The 24,427-nt window shown below is 52.2% G+C and overlaps 6 protein-coding genes across 6 annotated transcripts; 4 read left to right on the forward strand and 2 right to left on the reverse strand.

Annotated features, from left to right (window-relative positions):
- Positions 1 to 2,502: 2,502 nt before the first annotated feature.
- J4E87_009540 (uncharacterized protein) lies at positions 2,503 to 3,432 on the forward strand (the record flags this gene model as incomplete). Its single annotated transcript, XM_049381116.1, has 1 exon — positions 2,503 to 3,432. One exon carries the CDS (start codon positions 2,503 to 2,505, stop codon positions 3,430 to 3,432), a length of 930 nt encoding a protein of 309 aa, XP_049229142.1.
- Positions 3,433 to 3,856: 424 nt separating this feature from the next.
- J4E87_009541 (uncharacterized protein) lies at positions 3,857 to 4,879 on the reverse strand (the record flags this gene model as incomplete). The annotated part of the gene is made up of 2 exons (XM_049381117.1): positions 3,857 to 4,763; positions 4,821 to 4,879. 2 exons carry the CDS (start codon positions 4,877 to 4,879, stop codon positions 3,857 to 3,859), a joined length of 966 nt encoding a protein of 321 aa, XP_049229143.1.
- A 2,132-nt stretch (positions 4,880 to 7,011) lies between these two features.
- On the forward strand, positions 7,012 to 8,338 carry J4E87_009542 (uncharacterized protein; the record flags this gene model as incomplete). Its single annotated transcript, XM_049381118.1, has 5 exons — positions 7,012 to 7,015; positions 7,064 to 7,163; positions 7,211 to 7,445; positions 7,493 to 7,965; positions 8,029 to 8,338. The coding sequence occupies 5 exons, from the start codon at positions 7,012 to 7,014 to the stop codon at positions 8,336 to 8,338; spliced, it is 1,122 nt and encodes a 373-aa protein (XP_049229144.1).
- Positions 8,339 to 9,126: 788 nt separating this feature from the next.
- J4E87_009543 (uncharacterized protein) lies at positions 9,127 to 12,367 on the reverse strand (the record flags this gene model as incomplete). The annotated part of the gene is made up of 3 exons (XM_049381119.1): positions 9,127 to 9,267; positions 9,330 to 11,993; positions 12,041 to 12,367. 3 exons carry the CDS (start codon positions 12,365 to 12,367, stop codon positions 9,127 to 9,129), a joined length of 3,132 nt encoding a protein of 1,043 aa, XP_049229145.1.
- Positions 12,368 to 12,954: 587 nt separating this feature from the next.
- On the forward strand, positions 12,955 to 16,323 carry J4E87_009544 (uncharacterized protein; the record flags this gene model as incomplete). The annotated part of the gene is made up of 2 exons (XM_049381120.1): positions 12,955 to 15,449; positions 15,504 to 16,323. The coding sequence occupies 2 exons, from the start codon at positions 12,955 to 12,957 to the stop codon at positions 16,321 to 16,323; spliced, it is 3,315 nt and encodes a 1,104-aa protein (XP_049229146.1).
- Positions 16,324 to 20,296: 3,973 nt separating this feature from the next.
- On the forward strand, positions 20,297 to 21,556 carry J4E87_009545 (uncharacterized protein; the record flags this gene model as incomplete). The annotated part of the gene is made up of 1 exon (XM_049381121.1): positions 20,297 to 21,556. The coding sequence occupies one exon, from the start codon at positions 20,297 to 20,299 to the stop codon at positions 21,554 to 21,556; it is 1,260 nt and encodes a 419-aa protein (XP_049229147.1).
- Positions 21,557 to 24,427: the final 2,871 nt, after the last annotated feature.

Genomic DNA, 24,427 nt, shown 5'->3' on the forward strand with positions numbered 1-24,427 from the left:
AGCGGAAACGGGATCGTTATCGTGAGAGCAGGTGAGCATGGGTCACTGACCACTCAACATGAAGCTAAGAATGTATGGCTTCCGCCATACTACGAATCATCGGCGGTCAAGGTTGTTGATCCTACCGGAGGTGGCAACACGTATCTAGGCGGGTTTATTGCAGGCTGGAAAACATCGGGAGATATTACTGAAGCATCTATGTATGGCAACGTGGCTGCAAGTTTTGCTATCGAGCAGATCGGTTTGCCTTCTTGTGAGGTGAGCGATGGTGAAGAGATGTGGAACGGCACTCGTGTAATGGAGCGTCTTTCTGAGTACAGGGAGAGGCTCAGCTCCACAGGCAAGAAGTGAGAAGAGTATATCAGAAAGATAGAAGGGGCCACTGCAATAATCGATTCGACTATGAGTTTCGGAGACATCAGTCCGTATGGAGCCCGATCAATCGTGCCGTTTGAGAGCCACCTCTGGTGTCTGCCGATGCTGGCCTGCTACCATTGGAGCAAAAATATCCGCAATACGCTGTCGGGACACTTGATGTCACTTATAGCGCCATGCAGAAGGAAGTCCTGGTGCTGGATGGACATGGATGTAAGGGAGGCCGTTCTATTCCAGATATCTGGCAGTGATAGAGAGTCCAATCTCAACAGTATTCTGTACAGCGCACTCTGCGCTCGCTCTCTGTTCTTTTCGTTGGGACCTGGGCAAAAGCTGATGACGAGACAAAGCATTGAGGCTCGGTGTAGCGTAATCACATCAGAATCAGTCTACTTTACAGCACGTCATCGAATCCCCGAGCAGCAGGCTTACGTCGACATTGATACGCCTATCTAGCTACAAGCGCTTGAGCAAATTCGCCTTGTAGACAACGTCCGGTATAGCAAGTTCCACTTGCAAAGATGGAAGAGCTCAAGACCGGTGTCAGCTTGCCAGGCAATGTTAACACAAAGGTCACATAGTAGCAACCTCATCCGTTCTACCTCGCTAGCTTAGTCTTCGAAGCAAACCCTGAAGAAGAGCCACCTCAAGACGGAGACGAAGTACTTGCCGCCACCTCCGACTACAAACCGTCATATCCCAGCTTTGACACAATCACACGTAAGTGAGGCTTGGGTCCGCGAATCGACGGAGTCGCGGAGTCACGGAGAATACTCCGCCGAACTTCACTCGCGACCCAACGTACCAAACTGCATACCGACGCTACTGTCTAGATGCCGCTGGAGAACGGAGATGCCGCTTTAGATTGGAGATGCCGCTATAGATTGGAAACACAGACTTCACCAACCCGTTCCCGAGAAAGGGATCCATGTAGTCGCAAACTCAGCCTTGACTGCTCGTATCGAGGACCGGCATACTGTCTCCGAAGGGCTCAACAGCTCTTGGCAGGACATTTCACTCACGGGCGGCTCCCGCAGCCTCATCATGATGCAAGGTATCCTTCCCATACGCCTGCCGTAGCTCCGAAAGTCGCTTTACACGCGGCTGACAAGACTTGGGAGATATGGGGCGATGGGACGATGGGGCGATACGAGGCTCAAGGCGTTCCGTCCTCGCTATCGGTAGCGCGCGGACTTCGAAGCCGAATGAGTGATTTACCACCATCTTACAGCGCAAGACTATCGGAAGTTTGACGATGCAGGATTAGCGATTCGAGGGGTGCTGGAGGACAGCCGCCACCCTCCACACTGGGGAATGCCGGACTACTGTACATATACCAACGTGTACTGTGCAGTAGGCTGGAGAGCTCAATAAGTCACGCGCCAGGCTTCCCAAAGGATGATAGTCAGATCGTCGAGCGTGAGGGGTTGACGAAGGCGTTGTAGCTGTATGCCTAGATCTTTCCCAAGAAACTCTGACAGTACTAATGCACGTACGCATGCAGAAGTCTCAATCCCATGCGTCTCAGCCTTCCACTACAGGATCGCGATCACCGCCCTACCTTGACTGAGGATCCCATTGGGTACCAATTGGGTTACAGGACACGCTACCCCACTGTCGGAACGTGCATTAGTAGGGCTTGTTTTGTAATCTGACAGGATCGGACGCTAAAATCGCCGATCACCCCCCAATTTCCCGCTCCTGCACGTTTGCGCTGCCACAGTCGTGGCTTCCAACGTCAAGAATACGTTTCCACGATACCTTTAGGATGTCCGGCACTGAAGTCTTGGGCTCGACTTCGCTTGTTATTGGTACGAACTAGAACGACGACATGGCGGCGCGCATTCCGGTTCGATACGGAGCCGAATACCGAAGAGATAGAGGAATGCCTTTGCCGCTTTGTCTCCTCAGGCAGCCTCGATAAGTATTCAGGTGAGATATATATAAGAGTATTAGTTCGTGTCTGTATGTCAGGATGACCACATTCGTATGTCTCTTCAGAACAACTTCTAGTAGCACGTCTACTCCACGAGACACATACCAAAAAACAGAGCAACACCATCCTTGTCATTATCACAGCTATTCCACTTCAACGTCTTTCACCAGGACAGATCTTTGATCCCAACCATGCCTTCGTTCCTAATGAGAACTTCACACGGTCTTATCACCATCTACGACTCAAATCTCAAGAACGACCAGCCCGCCCTCCTTCTCCTACACGGCAACGCCTCATCCTCCAAACAGTTCCGCCATATTATCGAGTCGCCCACGATCAACAAGAGCTGGCGCATCGTTACTCTGGACCTCCCCGGCCACGGCTGCTCGTCCAATGCCCCTGATGTGAAGACAACGTACTGTCATCGTGGCTACGCCGACCTCGTTATACGTGTCTTGCAGCACCTCAGAATCGAGTCTGTGGTGCTCATGGGCTGGAGTCTGGGTGGTCACATCGCGATCGAAATGCTTCCCTGTCTCGCCCATGATGATCCTCCCATGGTGGAAGATGCACCTCGGATCAGCGTCAAAGGGCTTATGCTTATCGGTACCCCGCCCTCGCGTGGCGCCGAGCAGATGGCTCAAGCGTTCAAGATGCCGGCTGGTGGTCTTACCTTCGCGGGGAATAGAAATTGGGTCAATTTGGAGGCTGACCTTTACCTGAGACACGGTGTGGCAGCGGGCAAGGAAGAGTTCTATGAGAGGTGGATGTTGGAGGATGCGAAGCGGACGGATGGGCGCGCGACAGTCTTTATCGCTGATGCCGCGACTGGAACGAAGGATAGCCCGCCCAAGGGTTGCGATCAGAAGCGTGTGGTGGAGGCGACTGATGTGTTGATCGCGGTCGTGAACGGAATGGAAGATCAGTTTGTCAACCTGGATTATATCGACGAGGAGGTGAAGTGGAAAAGGCTCTGGAGGGGTGAGTGCTTGGGCTTATCTGGGCTCGGGCATGCGCCATTTTGGGAAGATGCGGCAGGGTTTGAGAAGGTGTTGGAGGAGTTTTTGGACGATTGTGAGGAGTGGGAGGGTTCGGATTGTGATTCTGCTGTAGGTATTTAGTCTACCATGTTCATGGTTTCTCTCCATGTACGCAAATCACTGATACCTAATGCATATGTAGTATCCACTACTGGTTCTTGTTGAATGTGCTGGTTCTATAACGCAGGCACGGCGCGGCTGAGTAACACCGTAGATAGTCGCAATGCAGGTGTATTTCCCAAACACCTTTGCTCACAGTATGTAGCAGGTAGTATCCGCTACAATCCCATCATAGTCGTGAGCATATGCATTGGAACGCCACATCGCATACCATAACGTCCACTAATTGCTGACAAACATCTCGATACGAGGACATGTGATCGCAAGTTCGCTTCTGGCGAGGTCTGGATGGGGCGTAACTAGTCAGTGTTCGCGGAAGCGCTAGGTCAACACTTCCTAAAGCTAGATCCCTGTACACGTCCCGCCTGATCTACGCATGTCTGATCTAATTCTTACGACCTAGCAGGGCGTAGTCCCACTCCTCTTGGTACTTTCGGAAGAAATCCCGCTCACCAATAAGGTGCTTGCCCATGAACGCCTCCCAATGCTCGCGCTTTTCCCCGCCCTGAGTCATGGCCTCGAGCTCTCGCGCTCTCCGCATGCGTACCAACTTCTCCGCGGTCTGCTTCAGCTTCTGATGTGGAGCAGCGTACTCGCCGAGACGAAGACTCTTATCAATCTCTCGGCGATTTAGGTATACATTGGTAGCTGTGCGTATTTTGCTCAAAGTCCTCCCGCCTGGGCGAGCTGCAAGTTTGCGATCGTTTAGTAAGGAAAATATCCCGAGCTCCCATTGATCAGGCGGAAGCTTCTCCAAGCCGTCCGTGACTTCGAATCGCTTGTACCATCTATGTTCACCTTTGGCGATGGTACGCATCATCTTATGCCGGTCTTCGCTTTCCATATATTTGATGAGACTATTCTTGACCACAGCTGCTTTCTCCGCGTATTTGCTAAAGGTGGACAGACCGAATGGTATTATCCCAGCGAGGGATGCGCCGTCGGAAATGGACCTGGTTTGGCCAGTACCTATGGACAATAAGATGGCAGGTTCGTTCTCATCACCCCAAACCGAGGCAGCTTCAGAATAAGCGCAGTAGCTGGGGTTATTCTCTCGTATGCCACCATCTTTGAAAGTGGAGCTACCGTGGGGGCCCTTTACTTCCAGTGGCTTGAAAAAGAAGGGTGTGGCGGTAGTCGCTCGCCCAACCTGCCACGTAGACATGTCTGAAGTACCTTCGTTGTAGGTCGTGACCCATGGTGGGGCAATACTAGGGTCGTATTGATGATTGTAAGTGCGCAAGAGATGTGTCTCGTCCCATCGCCGAGTGGAGATGGCAGTTACGCATATCCTAAGCATCATCAACAACAGTTCTTCCTATATGATTCCAACACACTTGATCACCTACGTTTGGCAAAGCTGATATTCTGGACTCTGTAGCTCGAAAGCACGAAGCTTGGACTCCATAGGGTCTCGTCGTGTCGTCCAACTGTTCGCGTCGTCCGAATCGTCCGAATCATCCGGGTCATCGAGTTCCTCTTCACTTGCGAGATCTTCCAAACCTGTCGTGCCCCACCAAAAGTCATGGTCTTGATTGCAAAGACCGCGTTCGTGCTGTTTGCAGTGCTGTCGGGTCATCGATGCAAGCGCAGCCGTAAGATCCGAATGGCTGTACTTTGTAGCAAGTGGGACTACGTTTCGTGAATTTGCATACATCGCATTGAGGATGGACTCAAAAGCGACGATCGTTTGGCCCACGTTCATGCGAAGTCGACTCAGCGCGATGGCTAGTATCCTAACATAATGTATTAGCATGAGTTTGTTCTCGACGACGGCTAGCATGCTCACCCTCCTGTCGACGTGCCATACATCTTATGAAAATAATGGCATGGACGGAATTCGGAAGCTTCGAAGCTTCTGGGGTATTGTGTAAACTGCCGCTCAAATCGGTTCTCACAAGCGATAACCTCTTTCATGAGTTCCTCGATGATCAAAAGACTTGACCACGACTTAACTCCACCACCATCTGACCCTCGAGTTAGCAATCACTCTGCAATCACTAGCGCAAGTACAGACCGAGAGTGAGTAGGCATTCTCCAGATCCACCTTCCACCAATCTGGACCATGTAACTCCCGATTTGTCTGCTTGAGAAGGTGTATCATTTTTCACCAGGCTCAACGGTCTGTCATAGTTGAACTTCTTCTCTCTCTCAGTCTTAGTGGGAGGTTCTTCGTTGTACAATGACTGAAAAGATGCGCCATCGGTGGATTCCTCGTCTTCATTGGTCTTAATGAAAGGTTCCTCGCTGCTGAAGAATGAACGGATCGATGCGACATCGTTGAGTTCTCCGTCTCCATCGGGCTCGGTGAAAAGTTTCTTATTGGATGCTGAACGCAGCAATGCGCCATCGTTTGTTTCCTCGCCCCTCTCGTTCTCAGTGATGGCGATGTTGTAGGCTTCAGACAAACGCAAAGGCAAAAATTCGGGTTTGGCTTCTTCTACGATCCAATCGGGAGTGTTTTCCAAGAATACATCCTCTAATGAAGCCACAATGAGGTCACGATTTTTACCGACAAACTCTGTAGTAAAGCCTACTGCTCGCAGAGATCTTTCTATCTCTAGCCAGACCTGTCGCTCAACATACGGATTCTCTGGAGCCGTATCAAAGCTGCGAATTGATGGAGCCACAGAGAAGCTGCGAATTGATGGAGCTGTGACAAAGCTACGAATGGATGGAGCTGCAGGGAAGCTGCGAATGGATGGCGCCGTAACAAAGGTGTGAATGGAAAAAGCCTTTTCTGTGTTTTGAAGGCTATTCACTAGCTGAGTGAGAGTCTCCTTGATGGTATTGTAGTCTTTCTGGGCCTTGCGGTTGCTGACGATGTTAAGATGCGATTGCAGACTTGTGAGCCTTGACCGCAAATCCAGAACATTTTCGCCGAAGGATGGAGAAGTCTCGTATCCTCCAAGTCCACCTTGCTCTAGTGTCTCTACCAGTAGTTTAAGCTCTCGTAGTATTGAAGCGCATTCTTCTGAAACTCTTCCAAAGTGTAGGTCGCTGGAAAACACGCTAGTGTCGAGCGTGTTTGCATAGTCTTCAGTGTATTTCGCAAATACACTCAAAGCCTCTAGGCTACCGAGAAGTTTATGGGAGTTGTTTGTTTCGTTGCAACGACTGCTCAAATGTTCAGCGACCTGCCGTATTTCGGTGATCTGATTGATGGTAATGTCTCTGCCTGCGGTAATGTCACCGTGGAAGACGGCGCCACCCCCACTATCCACGGATCGGTCCGGCAGGTCCATTCGTGCGCAAGTAGCTTGGCTGAGGTTCTGCAACCACCCGGAGGATTATTTAGAGGCTGACGGCGACATGCAATCCATGAATCGGTCTTGGTAACGTTTGGGATGGAGGTGTTCTTCTGGGTGTCCTCACAAGGTGGGGTCAGGCTGACTGCGTATCGCACACCTCGCAGTTGGCTTGGTCAGCTCAGCTGCCGCTGGGGCTGAGACAAGGCAAATAGCCGCCCGCTGTCTGCCTGCTTGACACACTCGTCAGAGGCTGTCGCGCATAGCTTCGAAAGCTGTGGAGATACCGGATATGGGTATGTTCCGCCGTTTGAAGACGAGCGTCCGAAAGAAGAAGGGTCCAGAAAGCGACAAGCAAACCGAGGAGCCACCAGAGGAGTTGTTCTCGACGGCAGGCGCTTACGGCCTCAGAACAGTAGCGGAAGGAGCGACTGATACCGTAGAGTAAGCGCCCAGCCTCACCACCAGAATACACCTAACACCCATCTTAGTATCGTATTCGTCCACGGCCTCACTGGTAACCGCGAAACTACGTGGACGTACAAGAAGACGATTTTCTGGCCAAAAGACCTCCTGGCGAATGACCTCGAAAACGTGCGCATCTTCACCTTTGGGTACGACGCAGATGTGGTCAAACTCCTTAACATCGCGGGCGGAAACACTGTACGCGATCACGGGAAGTCTCTCGCTCAAGACCTCTCCTTGCGAAGAGCAGAAACGAACACAGTACACACCTACCTTCGCAACACCATTCCACCAAATAACCATCGTAGACCTCCCGCCCAGTAATCTTCGTAGCCCACTCCCTCGGCGGCCTCGTCGTCGAACAAGCCCTCCTAATCTCGCGCGGCACCTCCCAGTTACACGTAAAATCTCTCCTCACCTCCACCTTCGGCATCGCCTTCATGGGAACCCCCCACCTTGGCTCGCGAAAGGCAGACTGGGCGCGTCCTCTAACGCAACTTTCTTCTCTCCTCCGGAAGACCAACAAAGACATCGTCGCAGTCCTGGAACCAGCCTCAGAAATGCTATCAACCCTCCAACAAGAATTCCACACTATGTTGGAAGACCGGCGACGCAACGAAGGGAAATGGATTGAAATCTTCTGTTTCTACGAGGAGTTGAGTTACGCGGGTATAGGAGATATTGTGCCGCGTCAATCGGCGATTTTGCCTGAGTATCCTAATGCTAGTATTCATCAAAATCACTCTGATATGACGAAGTTTGGTGGGAAGGCGGATCTGGGGTATGTGAGGGTACGGGGACAGTTGTGGTTGTGGGTTGATGCGATATGCAAAAGAGGGCATAGTACTCCTGGGGCAAGTCCAGGCCAAGCCGACTGTGGTAAACGGACACTTGTCTCGCAGACGAACGAGTCAGAGCAAACATCCGTTGCACCAGTGGAAGCGGAAGTGTCTGAACCGGCAGACTCGGGAGAAAGGCAACCGGCGCAGAGGGAAGCGAAAGTGTCTGCACCGGTAGACTCAGGAGAAATGCAACCGGCGCAGAGGGAAGAGAAAACTAAGAGCAGTCAAGCTGGTGCTATTTCATCTCAAGGCGGCCCAGTCTTCATGGGTAATGTTAGTGCTGGGCGCGACTTTAGATACACTCAACACTGATGCTGAGAAAAAAGACTCGTCGCATCAGGATATAGTATTAGTCGTGACCATTGACCATGAGGCAATCACCCCTCCCTACCTGTTATTACCTTAGTTATAGCCCACACTTGATTGTAAAGACACACCATACAACACGTGCGCAGATAAAGGTTGTGCATTGGTTACACGTGAGACTTTTACGTCCTCCCCAGCCCCTCTTCTCCGGAAAGGCTTTGCGGAACATGTTACTGCTAGAGCTCGGCGCGACCTTCGTTATTCTCAACGCTCATCTTAACATACACATCTCGCCAAAACATCCACTCCCCTTCGTTCGCCTCTGGCCCCATTTAAGCGGTCCAATCTTGATGCGAAGTGCTAGTGCTAGGGACGGCTTTAGTATCGTTAGCATCGAAGTGAGGTCATGATGCCTTCCACTCCTTCGCTGGTTTCTCCTTTCATCCACATACCTACCAGCAAGCCAAACAAAACCGAAACCCCCCACTGAACAAAGAAGATAAAGAACCAACGTGACTCCCACAACCTACCTTTCAAACGCTACATTTTGTCAAAGCTAAGTGCCTAGAGGAAAACGCAGCATCTAACCCTACCTCGAAGGCACTCGCAGCGACTTGCTTCCCCGTGAGTACACAGACAACGCAGCTGACTGAAACTTCACGGTGTGGTACATTGAGGATAGATACAGTCCACAGGTGATATCTTTTGTATGCGGCCTACAGATCCATTCGATGTAGACCCGAAAACATAGTTCATGTTACATGGCGAAGATGAATCGATTTGCTCGATCCAGTCTACTTCTTTTTCTCCTCTTCTTCATCGTCATCGTCATCATCATCCTCTTCCTCATCACTATCCTCTTCATCCTCATCGTCGTCGTCATCGTCATCATCTTCTGCGTCCGAAACTTCTTCTCCGAGAGCCTTAAGTCGTTCCTACAACCATTAGCTGCATCCTTCCACAACCCTTTACACAAAAGGGAATAGAAATCACATACCTTATCTTTCGTCCTCTTCTCCTCAAGATCAGCCAGCACCATGATCAAATCCTCCAACTCAGTCGCCTTCTCCTTCTCTGCTTCTTCCGCTTTACGCAGTTTCTCTTTGAGATCTTTGAGTTCCTTCTCGCTTGCACCTCCAGCCTTACCCTTCTGAGGGTTTGACTTTGCGGCAGCCGCTGCAGCTTCAGCTTTACGCAACTTCTCCTCTGCTTCTTTGACCTTCCAAGTCTGATCCTGCGCTTTTGTCTTAAGATCTTGGTTCTCGGCTTTGAGTTTATCGATGGTGGATTGAAGGGCTGACTTTTCGGATGTGGATTGCTTGAGCTGGGCCTCTAGGGTGGATTTGGATTTCTCTGTCTCTTCTTTGAGCTGCTTGAGTTGAGTCTCTTTCTCTTCTTCGAGTTCTCTGAGCTGCGTCTCTTTCTCCTCTGTAAGGATCTGAAGCTGTGCTTCGCTGTTCTGTACATGCGTTTGTGCGTTGCGGAGAGTTTCGGTGATGGTGGCGACTTCGGTGCGGGTTTGTATGAGTGTATGTTCGAGGTTACGGATGTTCTCGATGGCTTCTTGGCGGGCCTTCTCTGAGGCGCCCAACCGACGCTCCAGCTCAGTGCGTGTTCTGTGTGCGTCGTGGAGCTGCTCGTCGTACTCTTGTCTGACCTTGGCGATAGCTAGATTGGCATCCTTGCTCGCTTGTTGGACCTTGTTGTTGAGCGCAACGATTTGAAGATTGTACTTGTTCTCCATCTCCAGCATAGATTGTCGGTGCTCGCGATCCTTCTTCGCAACTTCCTTATCGAGATCGTCGTGCAATTTATCATTGATGCGCTTCAGGGTGCTACGTTGCTCCTCGGCTGATTGCTGGGTCTTGCGATGCTCGGCCTGCTCCTGGTCTATCTTCTGCTCCAAATTCATGAGTTGTGCTTTAAGCTCTTGGATGGTTTGCTCCTTTTCGTTACTCTCGCCACGAAGTGCATCAACTACATCTCGATCAACACCATCGTGTGATTGATGCTGCTCAATGTTTGGGTTGCGATCGATCGCCCGAGATAGTCGGCTAAAGTTATCCTTTAAGAAGTCTACAAAGGCTTCGTCGAAAAAGATGTCTGGCAAACCACCACCTCCGCCGGCAGTCCGGGGCAAGACCTCAAAGTCTCGTACGAGCGGATGACGGCGTAATCCAGTGATGGCGTCTAGGTATTTGTCACGACCGAGCTTCGTCATGAGTACTGGTTGTAGTTCGCGTCGTGGCACAGGTGAGTCCCTCGTTGAGAATTCGTATACGACTCCTAGCAGTGCAGCACAAAGACCGCGAATCATGACTCGGTCTTCTCCAGGGGTCAGGACGGCTTGTACCAGACTTTGCAGACTGCTGGCTTCTCCCAAGAAATCATCTACTGCAGCGGCATCCTCAAATAGCCAGCCTAGCAATAACATTAGATAGGCTACCGATATGCGCTCATCTTCCCCGAGTTGCAGGCTTGCGATGAGATTCGCCGTAAGCGTTTGTATGCACGTGACGACCTCTTCACCGCTCTCTGCATCTCCTTCCTTGACCCCCATAAGAGTGTCCTTCGCTTGATAGTCATCGAAGATGAGGTGGTAGATTAGATTAGAAGCAAACCAGATTCTGTATGGGTCGCCAGTTGGGGGAACCTGGGGTCCGGCCATTAGGATTGTAAGAGCATTGGCTGTTTCGTCGCCGCCTTCGTGACCACCGATGGCTCGGTTAAGGAAGTGTTCTTGTATTTTTCTGTGATTGTAGAAGTAGGCCTTGATGCACTCGCATCCTGCATTGCGCAGGTCGAACAGGTCGTTCGGCGCCGGAAAGAGGACCAGGTTCAGAAGCGCTTCAATAACGTATACAGAAGGTACGCCGTTGGGAGAAGTGACGCCATTCGTAGGAGGCTCAACAATGGGCCTGACCTGCTCTTGAGCGAATCCTTCTTGGAGCCGAGCGTTGCCTCTAATCAGATCTGCACACGTGTTGAGAGCCTCGATCTTGATGGGCATGGCGGTAGCGGGGTCGAAAGCGATGTTGAGGAGTTGGCGAACGAGGCCATGCTGCTGGAAGACGTTTTGGTTTTGCAGTGTGCCCGGGCTGCCCTTGACGAGGAACATGCGCATTATGGCGAGCAGCCCCCAGATGTTCTTGTCGCTCTGCGGACTGACCCATTCGTCCTCTTCTTCAGCACTCGCGCGTCCCTTCTTCGGCTTGTTGCCGCCGGGTAGCAGCGCGGCAAACCTCGCGACATGGCCCATCTCTCTTATGTTGGTCTGATTGGACACGTTGAAGCGAATGAGGATAGCCAGCAGACTCAAGCAATCTTGAACGACAACCCCGCCCTGGGTGAGGCCGCCATCGGCATGTATCATGTTGAAGACCTTGGTAAAGGCATCCTCGAAGACGAAGAGCTTCTGGAGTTCGGCAGAGGTTCGGGACAGGTCGGTAAGGACGACGAGGGCTTCGTTACGGATGGCATCGCGGGGGTCGTCCAAGGTGGCTACCAGGCGCTCGATGCCGCCTGGGGCTGTGAGGACACATTCCTGGGTTCGTTGGGGGCGGGCGAGCGAAATGGCGCGTATCAGTTGCAGCGAATAGAGGCGGGAGTAGAAGTCGGGCTTGTCTAGGAGATCAAGCAAGAGAGTGATGTTGTCTTGCCGCTATCATAAGCTCAGCACTAGTAGATGTGTAGCAGGACAGGACCTACTTGGGAGAACTGGTCGGCCAGCAGCAGCTCCAACTCCTCCGAGGCCTCGTGACTGGTCTCGTCGGGGTGGAAGAGCATGAGCAGCGTCTCGAGCACCACCTTGAGCGTGTCCACGTCGTCGCCATCTTTAGTCAGCGAGGCGATGAGCCCTTTGAGGGCGCCCGAAGCGACCGAGGCGGGATATTGTTTGGCGAAGCTCCGGAGGCCGAGGATGGCAGCGCGACGGTCTTCGAGGAGGCTTGCGCTCGTCAGCCTCCCACTAAGAGTGCTGATGGTGTCGGTTGCCGTCTGCTTCGGAGGCGCATTGGCCTCGAGAACGCGCATCATCTTGGGAGATTGGCAAGATTATGGCTTCATGGTAGATAGGTAGACAGTGTTTGGTCATACATGTGACTCTCCCATAGGCAACGTAGTCGTCCCGTTGCATCGCAGGCCTCGTGGTGTGGAGCTCCACGTATAATTTGGCGCACGGGCTCGCGGCTCCTCCACATCCCTGCAGCGTCGGCGGGTCGGCAAAACCGCGACCTTCAGGGTCCCGGCCGCGATGCTAAGGAAAGAGCGCGTCTTCCATCGCCGCTCCCTCTCCCTCTCTCTCCCCATCACCACCTCCCATCAACCATCGTGCGCAAACTCGGTGATCGCGCGCCGACAGAGATTGCGGCACTAGCACTCATATCGCCGCACTGGATATCGCATCCGGCGCTTCAAGAGGAGGAAAGGGCTTTCATCGCCATCAGGCAGTCTTTTTCTTTCCACTGCGCATCGTCGCAGCACTACCACACACTCCAGACTACTAGTACACACGCTCTCGCACTCGTCGCAATCGCACTCGCACTACTACCCTCCAGCTACAGTCTCACTATAGCCACCCTTCACCCTCACACGCCGCGCGCCACCGAGCGCCTACCGCCATCATGGGTGTCCCAGCCATGTTCCGCTGGCTCAGCCAGAAATACCCCAAGATCGTCTCAACTGTGCAGGAGGAGTTGCCCAAAAAGGTCGGCGACAATGTCATTCCTGTAGACCGCACCGGCCCCAACCCCAACGGCGAAGAGTTCGACAACCTCTACCTCGACATGAACGGCATTGTGCATCCTTGCTCGCATCCCGAAGATAAGCCTGCGCCCAAGACCGAGGCCGACATGATGATGGCCATCTTTGAATACACTGATCGCTGTGTCGGCATGGTCCGTCCTCGTAAGCTTCTCTACATGGCAGTCGATGGTGTTGCGCCTCGTGCCAAGATGAACCAGCAGCGTTCGCGTCGTTTCCGTGCCGCCAAAGAGGCAAAGGAAAAGGACGACGAGCGCGCTGAATTCCAGAAAATGCTCAACTCGCAAAAAGCTAGTCGTGGCGAGGACATCTCCAGTCTCGAAGAGGTCATCGAAAAGACCTGGGACTCCAATGCAATCACACCCGGTACACCCTTCATGCATCTCCTTGCCGAGAGTCTTCAATACTGGTGTGCCTACAAGTTCACAACCGACCCCTCGTGGAAGGACATGAAAGTCATCATCTCCGATGCGTCTGTGCCTGGTGAGGGTGAACACAAGATCATGAACTTTATCCGCTCGCAGCGTTCTATGCCTACTCATGACCCCAACACCTCGCACGTTATCTACGGCTTGGACGCCGATTTGATCATGTTGAGTCTTGCTACCCATGAGCCTTATTTCCGTGTTCTCAGAGAAGATGTCTTCTACGACTCGGGTAAGGACAAGGTCTGCACGCGCTGTGGCCGCAAAGGACATATCCGCAACAACTGTGAATTCCCCGACGACGGCAAGAAGCTCACCGAAGAGGAAGCTGCCGAGGAGTGGGCCACTTCAGAGCACCAACTCAAGCCCTTCATCTGGCTGCATACCAACATTCTGCGCGAATACCTGGCAGTCGAGATGGAGACGCCAAAGCGCAAGTTCAAATACGATCTAGAACGCTCCCTCGATGACTGGGTCTTTATGTGTTTCTTTGTCGGTAACGATTTCTTGCCACATTTGCCTAGTCTTGAGATCCGAGATCAGGGTATCGACTTGCTCATCAGCATTTGGCGAGATCTCGCTGCTGAAATGGATGACTACGTGACCAAAGATGGTTTCCCAGACATGCGTCGTGTGCAGCAGATTCTCTCCGCCCTAGCGACTCGAGAGGCTGGCATCTTCAAGAAGCGAAAGGAAGTCTCTGATCGTCAGGCAGCAAACAGGGCTAGGCGCGAGGCACAGCAGAACGGCAACAAGCGCCAACGAACTGAAGCAAGCGGTCCACCTGGCTTCAAGCGTGCGAAGGAGAGTACCGACACGTATACCAGCGCAGGTATAGTATTCTTCGACCCCAAGGATGCACAATCCAAGGAAGTGCGCGATGTGCACAAGGACATCATGCACACCCGTGACGCCCAATCCAACAAGAGCGCTGCTGCTCGACTCAAGGAGCTCATGAAGGCCAAGGCCGATGGCACCGCTGCGCCTGAGCCTGAACCGACCCCAGCTTTTGAGCCTGCGGCGGAAACCGCTGCTGAAACCGAAACCGTCCACCTTGGAAAGCGCAAGGCAGATGAGGTTGAGGACGCCGACAACGGCACACCCGGTCGCAATACACCCGTAATCCCCGACCCACCCGCCCAGGCTGCCGAGCCGAAGAAGAATGACGACGGCACTGTAGAAGACACCATCATGCTTTGGGAGGAAGGTTACGAGGAGCGTTACTATGAGCAGAAGTTTGGCGTTGACCCCAACGACATCGCCTTCCGTAATAAGGTTGCGCGACAGTACGCCGAGGGTCTCTGCTGGGTGTTGGCCTACTATATGCAAGGTTGCCCATCGTGGACATGGTATTTCCCTCACCACTATGCTCCCTTCGCTGCAGACTTTGTCGGTCTCGAAGACATGGATCCCCGCAAGCTCTTCGAGAAGGGCACGCCGTTCCACCCGTACGAGCAACTGATGGGTGTCTTGCCCGCCGCATCGAACCACGCCATCCCCGAACCCTTCCGTGTACTCATGGAAGATCCTCAGAGTTCAATCGTCGACTTCTACCCCCCAGACTTCCCTATCGATCTGAACGGAAAGAAGTTCGCCTGGCAAGGTGTCGCTATCTTGCCCTTCATCGATTCGAAGCGACTACTAGATGCCATGGCAACCAAGTACCCTGAACTCTCTGACGATGAGAGAAAGCGCAACGAGTTCGGCAAAGAGACACTCATGTTCTCCCAAGAAAGCGGCCTATTCGACGATGTTGAGAAGGCTCTGTACCGCAAGGGAGAGCAGAAGTACAAGATCGATCCCGCCAAGAGCCGCGCGCTCCATGGAGAGATTGAGCCGCATGATCTATTTGTTATGGACAGTCAACTCGTGCCGCCTTTTGATGCAGATGGTATCACGGAGTTTGAGATTACTCAAGATCGGTCAATGAGGTACGTTCGAAATTCTATCAACTTTACATCCAGACAGTACTAACAGTCATTCAGAGTATACTACGAAATGCCAAGCGTGAGCAACACCCGAGCCCACAAGTCCGCCCTCCTCGAAGGCGTCATCATGCCCAAGCCAGCGCTCAGCCCCGGTGAAGCCGAGTCAGTACGTCGCTCCAACGAACGCGGTGGCTTCCGCGGCGGCCGTGGCCGAGGAGGTGGAGGTTACCGTGGAAACTACAACAACGACCGAGGCGGCGGCTACAACAACGACCGTCGCGGCAACGACAACTACAACAACGGCGGTGGACGAGGCGGCTACCAAAACGGTCGTGGAGGGGGTGGCTGGGACAACAACCGCGGCGGATACGGTGGCAACCAGGGTGGCTACGGCGGTCCTCCACCCCCGCAGAACTTTGCTCCTCCGTTTCCCGGCGGCAATTTCGCGCCTCCCTTCCCGGGTAACTTCCCTCCTCCACCTCCTGGATGGGTACCTCCACCCGATGTAGGAGGCTGGCAAGGCGGTGCGCCCCCGTACGGCGCACCTCCCATCCCTCCACCAGTTACTCAGCGTCCAGCTTGGATGAACGGCGGAGGTCAGCAACATGGTGCCCCGCCGCCACACCACGCACCCAACAATAGTTCGTTGAGAGACGAGCGGTTTTACCGCCCCGCAGACGAGATTCTGGGTCGTAGTGGAGGAGGTGGCGGTGGAGGATACCAAGGTAACAACCCTTACAATGACCGCCCGCCGAGGGATGATCGTGGTGGCCGTGGAGGTAGAGGTGGACGTGGTGGACATCGTGGTGGTGGTGGTGGTGGCGGAGGGGGATACCAGGGGAATAGGCAGAGCTATAACTCTAATGATTATCGTTAGAGGGAAGCTTGAGGCGGATGGATGTGGTATGGATGGGGTATGGAAAGGATGGGATGGGATGATTAGGATATGAGCTTTGTATGATAGTATATGGGTTTTGATTGATGCCCATGAAAATTCGTTGTATGATTTTTGAGAGTTGAAGGAACGAAATCCTGTGTGAATGTCGGTCATGCATACTCTGTGACCTCTATCCGCTGCCCAGAATTTACATGTCGCACTTGGTATTTTCTTTCGTCGATATTTCATCGAAACATGGAGGATCGATTTGACATTCTTAAGGCTTAGCACGTGACTGGTACCTGGGGAGTATAAATACCCCTCGCATTTCCTGTCTTTCTCACTCAACTTAACTTTCATCCCTCTTTTTACCAAAACGCGCTCAGTCGATCTACATGGTCCCCTCTCTGCTCTCGGTGTTTCAAAAGACATGGCAAGTGTTCATATGATCTCCTGTCTTGCGGCATTCCGTCGTCATGCACATTTATCTCGCATTTAATCCAATAACTTCAACGTCATCATCGTTTCGTGTTTTGCACCCTAGTGACGTGCCATATCAGTCTTCGGTCTTTTTCTCATGACAACAAGCTGGGAGAATTTTGGAACGCACATATGTTCGCGTTGTGGATATTTCGGAAACATAGTCATGAACACCTCTTCTTTTCGTAGCTGTTCGGAAGTCTGGAGAAGAACAGGAGCATGATGCGTCGCTTTCCATATTTTGGTAATTGAAGTGCAGGAAGACGACTCGCACATGTACACGACATCTACCGAGTTTTTTGGTGACTTTGGTGCGCCGCACATGTAACGATGTTGATGAGGTTTTGTTTCCACTTCTCAGACATGTGCTCTTTCCATGCTTGTTATGGGAAAGGCGGTGGTCTCGAACATGCGATGATCGTCTTTGGTTTTGGAAACTGAAGTTAAGGGAAGAGACGCGGAAGTTTCGCACGCATAGAGTAAAGCAGAAAGCAGTTTTGGTCTTCTGCTGACATGGGCCTGCTGGTGGTGGTTCTTTCGCTTTGCAGACATGTCGTAATTCTTGAGTAGTTTCTGGAAAAGGCGATGAGATAGATCAAAGCCAAGTCGAAGGCGCAATTTTGATGATTGAAGTGGAGGGAGAAGAAGAGGAAGACTCGCACACATCGAATTTCGCATAATGCTTTTTTAATCTCTCGCACATAGTATGAGGTTGGAAGTTTTTGGTCATCTGCCATGATTCGGATACTCGTGATTTTTGAGAAACAGAAGTAATACTGTCTTGAAGAAAGAGGGAAGAGAGAGAGGACTCAATTTATATAGACATCCAGGTCAGTGCGGAGACTGCACATGATATACACTGATCGACGCACTGATCCTCACGGCCACCTTCTACAAGGAAAAAACATAAACAGGTCTGCAGACTACAGCAACACAAAGACATGCAAAGTAGGTGACCTAACCTCGATGTAGGCTCTGGGGTGTTTGGTTTTACGCTATGGCTGCAGGGAACAGGGCAGAGGATGAAGTGTGGTGTCTGCGAAACTGGGAGACCGCGTGAGATCACGTGTCAGCGTGGGTGGAGGTGTGTATAAAGCCCTCGTTGATCTGTCTCTTCTTCTCTTCAAATCACTATGTCTTGACATTTAAATTCCAATAAAACAGACTATTCACTGCCGCATGGCTTTCCTTCTCTTCCTCAGCCAGCCTTTTCAAAAAGTCACATAATGGCATTCAATGTCTTCGCGACTGTCTCCCTATAAAATTATCTTAGACAACCCCATGGTCTGATAACGTTAAGATGGCCTATCCTCACTTTTTCGGTCTTCTCTTCCAAAAACCGTACCCTCACGAACCAATGTGTGTGCGTTTCCCTTTTCAAAAGCATGCCAAAGACATGGAATGAACACTGGAACAACGACATATTTCTACATCTCCCTCGGACTTCTTTTCCAAAGGAAGACAAAGATAATGCATGTGTTCGCGTTCTTCCTTCTTAAAAGTTAGATCTGACGAAGCCTATACGACCTTTTCGTATTTCCGATGTCTGCTCTTCTAAAAGAACTGGTCTCTGTTCTTCGTGTTCGCGAGATCTCTTTCTTAAGAAGCTGTCAAAGAAAGTCCTATGGACTGAGCACACCGATACGACATGCTATCTCTCTCTCGATCTGCTGTTCGCGACTTACTTTCTCAAAATTGAACAAGAGGAGCACCTATGAGTGCTGGCGTCTGTAATTCTACAAACTTAGTCGATCATGCGCGCGCTGCGAGCATCGTAATCTAAACACTTGAAAGATGAAGAAGTGTCTTCCATGGAGTGGCGTCGCTGCTATACTTTCCTTTCATATGGAAATCATTGCTCCAGTCTTGCAACACCAACATCGTATGGTCGGATATCGATGTCGCCGAGCGTCTTCCTGTCTCGAAGTCCACATCAAATATTCGCATGGTTGAGCTGTGTGTGGAATCCGCAGGAAACCATTGAGGTTATCTGGACGAGTACAAAAAGCATGAGTCCACTCGTCATGTGTGCCCGCAGATGAGGGTTCGACTGTCACAACGCATTGCAGTATTTCTTAATCGATGAGTAGTGATATGTGTTGCGGTAAACTGCCTATGATGTTACATGACACGTCGCGACGGCGAGTGCGTTGGGTAGCTGCTGGAGATGCCCAGGTGCTGTCGCGCGACCGTGACGCGTCGCGTTCGCACGCCAGGTTGCTTGCCGTGCGCACCTTCCAGCGTCAACCAATACCCTACATATCGTAACGATCTTGATGATAAGAGCAGAGATGCTAGCAACAAATTCTTTGATGATTGTGCAACAAGCGTGTGCGGACCTGGTTTTCGAGGAGTTGGATGCTGTGATGCGTTGCGTGAGCTCTATCCTAATTAGGCAAGTTCTCGAATGCCGTCGATTGCAGTGTCTGCAGAGTTACCACAACTTTTTGGACCTTGAGCCTGCCAAGACGCGGCATCCGCACGCGCTCTGCCGCGGAGAAACCCCAATTCGTGAGCCAAATATACGAACTTCGTCATAAGATGTTACCAACACATCAGCAGACTTTCAGAAACGGCTGATTACCTCAGAGCGTGCCTGCATCAAGGTGCAGCGTTGCCTTCGGAAGAAGTCGGCATTTCGGAAGCGAGCTGCGAGGAACCATCGGATGGTGATGGTGTGACTTTTAGTCACCGAACAATGCAACTGCATCATCAGACTTGCGGCTACAGCACTGTGAGACTCGTATGCGGATAGTCATGGAGCTTGAATTGAGTTACAGGATCTGTTGAGGACACTGTCATGATTGAGTGCTTGGAAGATATCGACACCCGATGTAGAAAGTTGCGGCGCAGCGACCTCGGGAATGTTTACTCCAGCGGTCTACTACAACATTCCCGTCACGAATCTAGAAACGCGATTGAAAACGTTGTCGCATATCGGAGTCTAGTCCTATCGTAGCTGTCGCGCGTTGATGCACTTCGTACCTGAACATCCTCACCCGCGCGCCATCCCTGTAGCCGTGCAGCGGAAAAGCCGCGGGCGCCCGGATACGACGAAATCCATCACTCACACGTGTGCTATACGTAATATCCGATCGCACTTACTAGACGGACGCTTCGAGGCTATTGTGAGCCCGCGAAAATCCTGTCACGCTTTTGCGATGTGGACCCATCGGACTATTATCATCGTTCGATATATCCTGGTTGCTTGCTGGATGGAAATGCATCACCGCGGAGATGCACAACTCAGCGGGTGTTGCAGGGAGTGGGAAATGGCGTGTTCGTATATGGGAGGAAATGGGAGAGATATTTAGTCGCGTGGGATTTGAAGTTGGTTTGTCAGTGTCATACGGTTGTCTTGTTTCAATTTCTGTGGTATATTCCATCTACTGTACTCCTAGGAAAATTCACAACACCACCACAACAACCAATACTCAAGGCTACACCCAATATTCCATACCTCCCAGATAATCTCCATCGAACGCCCGCAAAAATGGGCGCATTGACCCCATCACAAGTGCAGACCATTAAATCGACAGTCCCCGTCCTTGCGGAACACGGCAACGCCATAACAGCAAAGTTTTACCATGACCTGCTCTCCGCACATCCCGAACTGAAGAACGTCTTCAACAACACACATCAAGCGACCGGCCATCAAGCACAAGCCCTTGCAGGAGCCCTCTACGCATACGCCGCCAACATCGACGACTTGGGGAAGCTGAGTCCAGCAGTGGAGCTCATATGTCACAAACACGCGAGCTTGTTCGTCCGAGCAGACCAGTACGATGTCGTCGGCAAGCATTTACTTGAGACAATGCAGACGGTGCTGGGTGATGCTGCGACACCCGACATTCTGAAGGCGTGGGGTGCGGCGTACTGGCAGTTGGCGAATATCATGATTGGCAAGGAAGATCAGCTGTATCAAGAGACGTCGTATTGGCCTGATTGGAAGGACTTCACCATCACAAAGAAAGAGAAGGAAAGTGAGGAGATTGCGTCGTTCTACCTCGAGCCAGTGGATGCAGATTTGAAGCTACCGGTCTTCAAACCTGGCCAGTACATCTCGGTCAACGTTTTCGTGGACGAGCTGGAAGGTGGTGTATGGCAAGCGAGACAGTACAGTTTGAGCGATGCGCCGGGAAAGCAGTATTTGAGGATCAGTGTGAAGAAAGAGCCTGGGATTGAGATTGGGGAACCAAAATACATGACACATGCGGGCTACATCTCCAACCTGCTACACGACACGAAGGACGAGGGAGACATAGTGAAGGTGTCGCATCCATTCGGAGAATTCTTCTTCGACACGAAGGAGGTCGATGCAGACGCACCCGTTGTTCTAATCTCAGCAGGCGTCGGACTCACTGCTTTGACCTCTATCTTCAACTCCCTGACAGCGGAGAAATCAGATCGACCGATAACCTGGGTCCAAGGCGCACGCAATTCAAAGACACGTGCCTTCAAGACGCACTTTGACCAATGCGCTGCAGCAAACGAGAACGTGCATGCAGTGTATTACTCGTCGACTCCGGGCGAAGGGGAAGTCCAGGGCCGTGACTACACCATCAAAGGTCGCGTAGATCTGGACAAGATTGACAGGAAGTACCTGCATACCGACAATGGCAAGACACAGTACTACTGTTGTGGACCCACACAATTCATGCTCGACGTTGAGGCAAAGCTGAAGAGCTATGGCGTGCCTAGCGAACGGGTGAAGATGGAGTTATTCGGTACCGGCGGAGTACCGAGGGTTTAGGGCTGTTGGTGGAATAGCGATCGGCTTAGTGATGCGTTCATCGTATTTCTAGTTGTTTAGTATACCAGATTTCGTATTAGTAGATCCAACACCGTTCTGCTCATCCGCGCGCCAGTCGCGCAGCGGATTTCGTCAGTGCAGCGGCGTACAAGCCACTAATTCGGCATGTGGGATGCGTACCACAACGCGCATGCCGTAGGATGCCATTTGCAACGCTCCTACGGACACGTGCAGCGGAACGAGGAGCTTTGATGGTAGATCTTCTTAGATGGCAGCGGGAAGGTAAGGTACTAGGACATTGACCAATTCCGACGTCCTGGTCGTTCACCAGGTCAGGCCAGAGGTCGCACACTTGCGCCAGATGCAGGGCAATGTTCCCATGCCTTGCCTGGGACCATGTAAGAACGGTCTTTGAGGAAGCTCGTTTTGGATATATTGTACCCCAGATACTGACGCCACCCGAAAGGCACACGGCAATCTCTTTGTTTACTTCAATAGAACGTGTAATATCGAATACTACCAGGATCCCATATCCGAATGCAGAACAACTCAGCAGAAACAGCTGTCTTCGTAATTTGCCAATTGAACTGAATGTTGATCGTGATCATAAGGGGCGCATATAGTTCACAACTGCCAGTACAGCAGGGCCGGTAGGATCATACGACAAGGTAGGGCCGAATTTTGAACGTTGTCCGTTATCACCTTCATGCAGGTCGGAGTTGTACGCGCTGCCGCCGACGTCTAATTCGCCCATAGGGGCTAAACAAGGCGTTGCAAGGCCAAAATCTGGGTGGCTGGTAGCCTGGCGGGTAGAAAGCAGGCGCCAACTGAGATGACGGCATGCAGGTTCTGAGCAGAGTCATCTCTCGGGCTCGTGTTCGGAGTCACAACCGGCGAAAGGGGTAATCTTCTGGAAAAGACAGGGTGTGGGCGAGTGAAGCGCACCGTGAGCCTGACCAATGCGAGCGTCTTCTAGAAATTGCGCAGAAGGGCGCTCGGGCAATGTGTGAGCCTTACGCGCAGGGTTGCGACAAGTCATCCTGGCACGCACGCCGGAACGTTGGTCAAAGGAGCTGGGGCCGCAACCGCCGGCTGGGCCATTGGCATATTCTGCGGCGATGACACAAAGCGCAAGGAATTGTGAGGCGCCCGTGCATTCGGAGACAAGAATAGCTCCCAGGAATCCATGTCGGGTGAGGATGTGAAACAGCTGTGGGCAGCGCTGCCGTAGATGGCACAGTACGCGTTGTGTGCGCGTGATGATGACTCAATAAGAAATAAGATTTAGCTTGTCGGTGTCGATCGTCTATGAACGAGTCTGGGGAGTGCGGTGTAGAGAAATTATGCTTTTGTGATGTGCTGGCCCCGTGCACAACTGTTTTGGAGATGCGCTCGTGTCAGGCACAGAAACGCGACGAGGCTGGGAGTGGGTCCGGCAAATATGGGCATTGGCTTTAGGTGGGACGCGCAGCACAGACGGATCTGGCGGAAGCATACCGACGACCAGGCTGCAAAGAGTTGAAGATATGCGGGACCCCTTCACCGCAACACAGCCAGGAGGTAGCAAATGTCGGTGGGCAGAGCTTGGCTTGGAAAAGGGAGTGAGGGAGGAACCACGTGCCTGACTTGCCTTAATGAGGATGTGCTAGAGACGCGGAAGCGGCAGGCACGCTGTACCTGCCGGGAAGGAGGTTTTGTGATATTGAATTCCCTTTGAAGATGCCGTGCATTGCAAAGGATGCAGAGGCGCCCTGTTGGCAGTTGGACATGGACATCGACGACGTTGGATACGGCCTCGTGGTGGCGGTGTAGACCACGCAGACCTGGCGTTCGCGCCCTGAATGATTGACTCGGCGGCGGTCAGGGGCGTCTCCGGGTGTCTCACAAGTCTCCAACCTCCACAAAATGGACAAGCGTGGCCCAATAGGCGGCGGGACTGCAAAGGCAATACGTTGGTTATTCAGTCGTTATGCTTCTTTTTCGCTGTCTCAAACCCGGCTGGTGCTTTGGCCCCCTGGTGGCTTCTTGTCGCCTGCTGCACGTTCTAAGCAAGTGCTATGCACCGTGCCTTCCCTCCCTTCTAGCGGCCTTCTATGTGCCTTCCAAATCTGGCCCATGCTCCCACATCCCAGCAGCCTCCAGGAACCGCTGAATCGCTGCACCTGGTGTTGCGACCCAATCTGCGCGGTAGTGGAAGGGGGAGGGTGAGATATCGTGGCGACCGCATGTAACGCCGGAGCCGCAACTCTATGCTCCTTGTCAAGTCACGGTGCATCATCAACTCCAGTCGCGTGGTAAGGTCCAACATGGGCGTTGGAGACTACCGTCGGCTTGTGGATCCTCATCTGTGCACAAAAGCGCCACATACGCCTCAAACAAGGTCGCAGGACTGCCCCAGCTCCTTGACAGCTAGCAGCGGCATGCTAACAGGAAAGGTCATGGTGAAGCTGTAGTGTCGCGAGCGCGAGATGAACGCAAGGATAGGGCCGCTCCACAGCTGGGTGCGCTGCGATGCATTGATCGAGTGTATTTGAACGTGCCCTGCTCCATGCTGTCAGAAGAATGCTTGCCCGTTCCCTCTACACGCACCACATCTCCAGACTGCTAGGACCAATCACCTAGAGCCTCAGACACAGTCAGCGAGCAGAACTGATTTTGCTGCAGCCACGATTCACCTTTTCTTTTGCCGGCTCTAGGGAGGAACACGATCGACCAGCGCCCCCATCAGTCCACGACAAAGTTACCGACCATACCGACCCTCTTGTTGGGCGGAAGCAATCTAATCAGCACTCCGGCCCAAAGTGTCTTGTACGTCACGTCACCACATTGTTAGGTGGACAGCCAGGACGCCAGAGGACCAGAACCGCCGCG

Source organism: Alternaria ethzedia, assembly GCF_023757985.1.
Source record: "Alternaria ethzedia strain BMP 0044 chromosome Unknown scaffold_36, whole genome shotgun sequence".
In the NCBI taxonomy this organism is placed as follows: Eukaryota; Fungi; Ascomycota; class Dothideomycetes; order Pleosporales; family Pleosporaceae; genus Alternaria; species Alternaria ethzedia.